This window comes from Arachis duranensis, chromosome 9 (assembly GCF_000817695.3).
Source record: "Arachis duranensis cultivar V14167 chromosome 9, aradu.V14167.gnm2.J7QH, whole genome shotgun sequence".
NCBI lineage: Eukaryota > Viridiplantae > Streptophyta > Magnoliopsida > Fabales > Fabaceae > Arachis > Arachis duranensis.
Genome location: NC_029780.3, coordinates 829,488 through 837,040, shown reverse-complemented (window position 1 = coordinate 837,040; position 7,553 = coordinate 829,488). Strand labels below are relative to the sequence as shown.

At 33.0% G+C, this 7,553-nt stretch overlaps 2 protein-coding genes across 2 annotated transcripts; one reads left to right on the top strand and one right to left on the bottom strand.

Moving 5' to 3' along the window:
• Positions 1–221: 221 nt before the first annotated feature.
• LOC107463835 (uncharacterized) lies at positions 222–2,036 on the bottom strand. The gene has a single exon (XM_052253915.1). It carries the CDS (start codon positions 2,034–2,036, stop codon positions 222–224), a length of 1,815 nt encoding a protein of 604 aa, XP_052109875.1.
• Positions 2,037–6,935: 4,899 nt separating this feature from the next.
• On the top strand, positions 6,936–7,553 carry LOC110275074 (glycine-rich protein DOT1). The gene is made up of 2 exons (XM_021130608.1): positions 6,936–7,314; positions 7,405–7,553. Exons 1-2 carry the CDS (start codon positions 6,936–6,938, stop codon positions 7,551–7,553), a joined length of 528 nt encoding a protein of 175 aa, XP_020986267.1.

Here is a 7,553-nt window from a genome sequence, read left to right as displayed (position 1 = left end):
AAACTATTAGTGTTCTTGCCAATCTCTACAACAAAGATACTAGTTAAACAAATGTTAGCTTTCTCATACATCATATACCATTCATTCCAAGTTTAAACAACTTGCAATAACAATTCAGGTTCAGAAAATGAAAGTGTAGAAGTTCTTCCTCAATAAACACATAGAAAGGAAACAATACAATTTAGAAGCATTCCCTATCTTTTGTTTCTCAAACAAGTTACTCAAGGAAACAAAAATGCCTCCAACAACTCAGGTTCATAGTTCCTTGCAGATGAATCAGTTACATTGGTTAGATCACTGGAAACAATGCATCCATGCCGCAGGAAGAGATCCCTCTGGCCCTCAGTAAGATGAAATCGAGGCGGAGCAATTATTTTTCTCAACGATCGCCTTGTGAACACCATCCAAGCAACAACATCAGCAGCCACTTTCTCACAAGAAAACAAGCTTATCACCCTTAGCTGCTTGCAATTTTCCACTACCTGATTTACCCCATTGGCTGTGATCTTTTGACAAAAATCCAGTTTTAGTTCTTTCAACCTATGACATCTCTTTGAGATAAGAGAGAGTTCTTCATCACCAATGTGCAACCATGACAAATTCAACGAACACAGTGTAGGAATTTCAAAGTCAATCCAAAACAGCTCTGATCCTAATCGAGCTAAGTTCATATGCCTAATCTTACAACACCTCCTCAAAACTTCAACAGCACCTTCCGAAACCCTCTCACAATAGCTCAAATCCATTGTCTCCAAGTTGGGACAAACCGAAGCAATCATCTCGACACTTTCATCATCCAAATACGAATTGCGAGTCAAATAGAGAAACTTCAAATGAGAATTCACAACCAAACAATCCTTCTCCACCTTCTGCTTCCCAACACCAGCTCTCTCCATCCTGATCTCAGTTATCAAAGGGCAGTTCCGGATGATGGCGAACAAGCTCGAATCAGAAAGATTCGAATTCTCACTAAGGTTCACAAAGTTCAGATTACCAAGAAGCATAGACAGCTCAATGACACACCTATCATCAAGAAACTCTGTGCATTGAAGATCCAAATGCTGCAAATTGTTACAATTTCTTAACAAGGAAGAAATCCCACCATATCCATATTGGAAACAACCCGGCAGTGAGAGTTTCCTCAATGGCAAGCCTTCTTCCGCAGCAACACACAAACACTCATCAGATAAAGGCGAATAAGACAATTCAAGACAAGTAAACTCTTTCAAACTCACCAATTCAAAGAACTTTGAAATCACATCACCCTCATTCATAAACCCAACATGCGAACAGCCAAGAGCCAAAGACCTCAATTCAGGTCTCTGGAGGATCGCATTTGCAAATCCAATTGGACCTGTTGGGCCAATGAAGTTCGTACTAAGAAGAACTAACTCTTCTAGAAACTCGCAATTCTTACACAGATCAAAAATAGAAGAGAACCAAACAGTGTGACTACCTGAAAGATTCACCTTTCGGAGCTTCTTAAACCCTGAAGCCAAGGCCTTTACACGAGATTCCGCATCTGCGATCCGTGGGTAACTAATATCGATTTCTTCGAGGTTCGGGAAGCACTCAGCAATTAAGTTCAAATCTTTGTCGGTAAGTGAATCCATGAAGGAACAGTTGAGTGACTTCAAAGCTGGAAACTTTCGAGAGAAATGTCTCAACGCAATTGAAGGTAAAGCGGGTTGATGAGAGAGATCAAGGGAACGGAGGGAGGGTAAGTGAGAGGAAGCGATTTGGGAGAGGAGCTCGTTCAGGTCACCGGTGTGGTGCGTGAGGTTGATGGAGGTGAGGTTGGGAAAACGGCAGAGAAGGGCGGGGAGGAAGGGGAGGACATGGTCGGAGACGGTGAGGGAGGTGCGGAGGCGGTTGGTGAGGGAAAGGAAGTGGCTTGAGACGAGGGAGAGTGATTCGTGATCGAGAGGGTCGCTGAGGTATTTGAAAACTGATTCCCAGCATTCATCTGGTATGTGTTGTAGGTTTGAATATTCAGATTCAGAATCTGATGATGAAGATGACGAGGACATTGACATGGATTGGGACTTGGGAGATAGATGAGTGGAAACTGTGAAATGAAGGAAGATGAAGATGAGATGAAACTCAATTGGATTCCGTTGACTGGTTTCAAATTTTTCACTACATACAAAATCAGTCTCCGCTTAAAAGATAAAAACTGTGAACTCCACTTCACGTTTAAGTTATGGTCGAGAGTGGTTCGATGAAAATTTAATCAAATAAGTTAAATCATTTAATGGTGAAAATTCACCTACAGTTAATTTTTTATAAAGTTAATAGTTAAAAATTGTTAAATAATTTGATTAAATTTTTATCTATCAGTTCTTATTTATCAAAGTTAACTGTATTTGAGTTTTCACTATATGTAATTATTTTTATATAAAAGGATAAAGTACTAAATTAGTCCCCTACGTTATCCTGTTTTGGTCCTTAAAGTTTAAAGTGTTCTATTTGAATCCAAAAAAGTTTCATTTAGTTTTAATTTAGTCACATTGTGGGGTCAAAGATAAATAATTAATAAAATATCCTACATAACAACAGTATAAGAACAAGGTCAATAATTTGGAGAATAAATACAAACTCCAGATGCACAAAATCAACCGTAAATACATCAATACATGTATTTAACATTTTTTTTAGTTTTATAGAAAATATTTTATTTTAATTATAAGAAAAATGATAAATAAATATAATTTTGTGCCTCTGAAATTTGTACTTATTCTCTAGATTATAGATCTTGTTCTTATACTGCTTTTATATAAGATATTTCGTTAATTATTTATCTTTGACCTCCGGTGAGACCAAATTGAAACTAAATAAAACTTTTTTGTATTCAAATAAGACACTTTAAACCTTAAAGACCAAAACAGAATTACACCCAAACGTAGGGGACCAATTTAGTACTTTGAGCCCGTTTGGGAACGTACAAAAGTTACTTTTTTTAACTTTTGAATTATGAAAAGTTATGATAAGTGTGTTTGGCATTATTTTTAAGAAGAGCTTTTAACTTTCCGAAAAGTTAATTCATAGCTTTTGGAAGAAGTAGAAATAGATGACTTTCTCTTTTTGATAAGTCATTTTATCACTTCCGTAAAAAAAAATTGATTTCAAAACAAAAAAATTTACTTTCGTTCTTGATTCTGTGGAAAAATGTTTCCTGTTTCTCTGGAAATACTGGCCCTCCACCACCATTTTCACGCAAGGTTCCATCTTCTAGAAGCACTGGCCTTCCACCATCATCCTCACACGCAATGTTCCATCTGCTGGAAGTGTTAGCCTTCCACCACCATTTTCACGTAATGATTCATCCGCTGGAAATATTGACCCTTCACCACCATCTTCTGCTCCATCTGAACCATGTATTCCTTCCAGGTATTTCTTTTTTTATCATTTTATCATTCTATTTTTATTATTAAATTTGTATTGAATATTTTGTATGCTATGAAATCTCAGTTTTAATTTTATTTTTTTATATGTGATTTTAATTTTATTTTTTTATATGTGATTTTAATTTTATTTTTTTATATGTGATTTTAATTTTATTTTTTTATATGTGATTTTAATTTTATTTTTTTATATGTGATTTTATTTTTATACAACTTGCTATTATTTTTATAATTAGTTTTATAATTTTCTTTTTTTTATGTTCTTCCCCAACAAATTCATGAAAGTGGCAAGTCCGGAAGAAAATTTAAAGCTAATTGGAATGAACGAAATACTGTTATATTCATGAAAATATGTAAAGAAGAGATGATGGCTCGAAATAGACCTGGAACACATTTTAACAAAGTTGGTTGGGCAAATTTAAAAATAAAATTCTTGAAAGAGACTCGTTTAAATTATGAGTCTAAACAATTTAAAAAAATTTAATATCCATTCTCTTATGTCAAAAAAATTGTATTTTTTGAGTTATTTATCCAAACGCTACAACTTTAAAATAAGTACTCCTATAGTTAAAAATCCAAACACAAAATAACTTATTTATCAGCTACTATTAATAAAAGTCCTTATACTTTAAGCTCCTTTTCCAAAAGAACTTATTTAAGTTATTTACCCAAACTGAACATTTACCCTATATAAAATTAATATTTAAAAATTATTAGATAATTTAATAAATTTGATTAAATTATTATTTAATAATTTTTAATTATTAATTTTTTAAAAATTGTATGTAAAACTTTATTTTTTTAAATATTATTGAATTAATCTAACCAAATTTAATCATCCTTGATAAAAACATTTGACGTTCAAAATTAATTTACCTAATAAAAATTAAATTATTTGGCTAAAAAATTTTTAAATTTCTAGCCGGCCAATGTCTAACTAAAGGTTATTTAATTGAAAGTAGATGACTTTCTATTGAAAACAAAATCTACTTTAACATTTGAATTTTTTTTTTGTAATTGTGATAATTGAGCATGAAATCCTTTATAAGGTATGTTGAATGTTGATGTTAATAGTAGCAACATAACTCATGAATCAAATGGAATTCAAATCCTAATTACAAAAGGAAAAGATCTCCGTCAATGAATTATAGCTCAAATGACATAGTCTTCACATATTCAATTAAAAGGTTGCGGATTCGAATATTCTATCTTTGCTTTAAAAAAAAAATCTCATGTAATTTATATAACAAGGTTGGCATATTCATATTCATATAACAAGGAAATTTGTAAAACACTAGTTCAACATATATGAGGCAAGTTTTACATTCACAATAACAAGACAGATTATGATTTTTAGACCTAATCCTCAGAGGAATCAGAAACAACCCGGCATCCATGGCTCCTTCAATCAGAAACAAGTTCATTGATGGTGCCAATCTTCATTGATTCTAGAATGGTCGATGATGCCTACTTTTCCAATTTCAATTTTAATTATCATAAGCTAAACATTTTTTAGTTTTAATTTTAATTTTTTCCCTCTTCTCCAATGACAATAAATATTGTAAATCTGTAATCAACAATTGGCGGTCTGGATTTTGATTTTTTAAAGTTTGAATTTTATTTTAAAGGGTAAAGTATGATCTTTTACTATTTATTTTATAGGTGGGACCAAAAATAAATATGAGAGAGAAACTATTCAATGGTAGAAGATTATATTTACTCTCTAAAATAAAAATTCAAAATTTAGTCATGGCAGCCTGCACTTTTTGACACTCCATCAAGATGCTAAACATCCCCATCATACATTTTTTATTCATATTATCAAGCCAATTCTATCTTGGATCATCACTTGTACAGTTGTACTACACCCCCTCCTACTCTTAACTTTGAAGCCAATCCTGTTTTGGTATCAGCCTTTCTTTTAACTTTTTAAGATCAAGGTCTATGACTCTGTGTTAAGATATGGAAAGGAAAAACAAAATTAAGCTTATTATGGTAACATCATTATCCAATTATTATAACTAAACACACTTCACATTAATACATTATAGAGTAATGTTATAATTACAAGTCTTTTTGCAAACTAAGTTTAATTAAGTTAAACAATAAGACTTAAAATAATATTAGTCATAATTAATTGTTGTTATATTACTAACTTAATTGAATTTAGTTAATAAAAAAATTTAAATGTATAATATTATTCTATGTTATTAATAGTTAAAGATAATTCAGTAAAAAAATAAAATTGAAATAAAAAATGACAATTTTATAATATTTTGTAACATTTAAAATAATTTTAATTAAAAAAAAACGAAGACACTTTTAATTTTAAACTCAAACATTTGAAACAAAAAAAATACTTAACTCATAATAAAACTACTATATAAGTAGCAATTATTTTGTCTAAAACCGTAATATATTAGTACTAATATAGATAATTATATATAAGTTATATTATGTGTACACTAAAATCAGCTACTAAAATTAGTTACGGTCTAAAATATATGTTAAAATATAAATATACATTAAAAATAAATTAAATTACACATGTATTTATATATAAATACATTGGTGGCTGATTTTAGTGTACAAATAGCATTTTTGATTAGGTTATGTTACTTGTACACCAAAATCAGCCACCAATATAAAATATATGCTAGAATACAAATACACATTATAAATAAATTAAACTACACGTATATTTATACATAAATACATTAATAACTAATTTTAGTAGATAATTTTGATATATAAATAATATTTATTTTTTTATTATATATAGAGTACACATTTGACAATTATCAATTTCAAATCCCAACTTCTTACAGCACCGCGTATTGTTGAATGAAATTTGAATCATAATCACAAGCACGAAGAAAAGTTAGATTCCCCATTAATTATTATTGTAAATTCTAATATGCATGTGGTTATAATGATAATGTAAATGTTATTAAAATTAAAATTTTCTTATTATTTGATAATTTTTTTAATAATATTTGTTAAGAAATATTATTAAATAATAAAAAATTTTATTTTAATTTTGTACACTTAATAGAATGAGCATATTATTTATACACATATATAATAGAATTTATCGCCGGAAATTATAAAAAAAAAAAGAGAGAGCATATAAAACATAAACAAAAAAACCGAATAAAGGAAGGAAGGACTCGTCAGTTTCCTAAGGGTGGTGGCAACAACTCTTCCGGCGATGGTGGCACTTCCCGTGTCTCATCAGGAACAAGCCCCTCTGGTAGTTCCGGCGGCGCAAAAAAAACATCTGGTGGTTGATCCGGCATGGTAAAAGCTGGTGGTTGATCCGGCATAGCAAAAGCCGGTGGTTGATCCGGCATGGTAAACGCCGGTGGTTGATCCGGCATGGTAAAAGCCGGTGGTTGATCTGGCATAGTAAAAGTCGGTGGTTGATCCGGAAGCTCTGGAACCAAAGGTGGTGGCAACAAAATATCCGGTGAAGGTGTTGAAAAAAATGGTGTTGGTTCTTGAGGGTTACCTGGATATTCCGGTGAAGGAATGAAAATATCTGGAACAGTTGGTGTTGGAGTTGATAGAAATGGAGGTGATGAGGAGAATGGATCAATGGGTGGCGGCAGCACCGGAAGCTGCGGTGGCAACTCCGTTGGTGGTGTCCAAAACGTGGGGACAAGTGGCGGCGGAAGTAGAAAGGTGTCTGGAGGAGAAGGGTTGGTGATGAAGGGGTTTGGAGGTGATAGCCATGGAAATGATGGTTGTGTGGGAGGATCAAAGGCAATTGGCATTGGAGGTGGAATTACTAGCGGTGGTAGTGTGGGGAATGGCAACGGTGGCGGCGGCGATGGGACTAGCGGTGGAGCCGGTGGTAATGGTAGTGGTGGGGATGGTGTTGGTGATGGAGTTGGTAATGGACAACAAGGTATAATAATTGGTGGCAATGGACAACAAGGAGCAGCAGGTGGTGGTGATGGTGGTGGTGGTGGTGGTGGACATGCAATAATAATAATAGGCTTAGGGGGTGGTGATGATGGCGGCAATGATGGAGGTGGCGATGGCGGCAATGGTGGCAGTGGAGAAGGTGGTAATGGTGGTGGAAAATATTGGACTATTGGTGGTGGTGGTGGTGGTGGTGGTGGAGGTGTGATTCTTGGTGTGTAA

What these genes read in the sequence shown, in the direction of transcription:
- LOC110275074 (XM_021130608.1), top strand. Translation starts at nt 6,936, where the DNA reads ATGAAAATATCTGGAACAGTTGGTGTTGGAGTTGATAGAAATGGAGGT. An exon ending in AGTTGGTAATGGACAACAAG is followed by an intron (nt 7,315 to 7,404) that starts GTATAATAATTG and finishes TAATAATAATAG; the next exon opens with GCTTAGGGGGTGGTGATGAT.
- LOC107463835 (XM_052253915.1), bottom strand. Translation starts at nt 2,036, where the DNA reads ATGTCAATGTCCTCGTCATCTTCATCATCAGATTCTGAATCTGAATAT.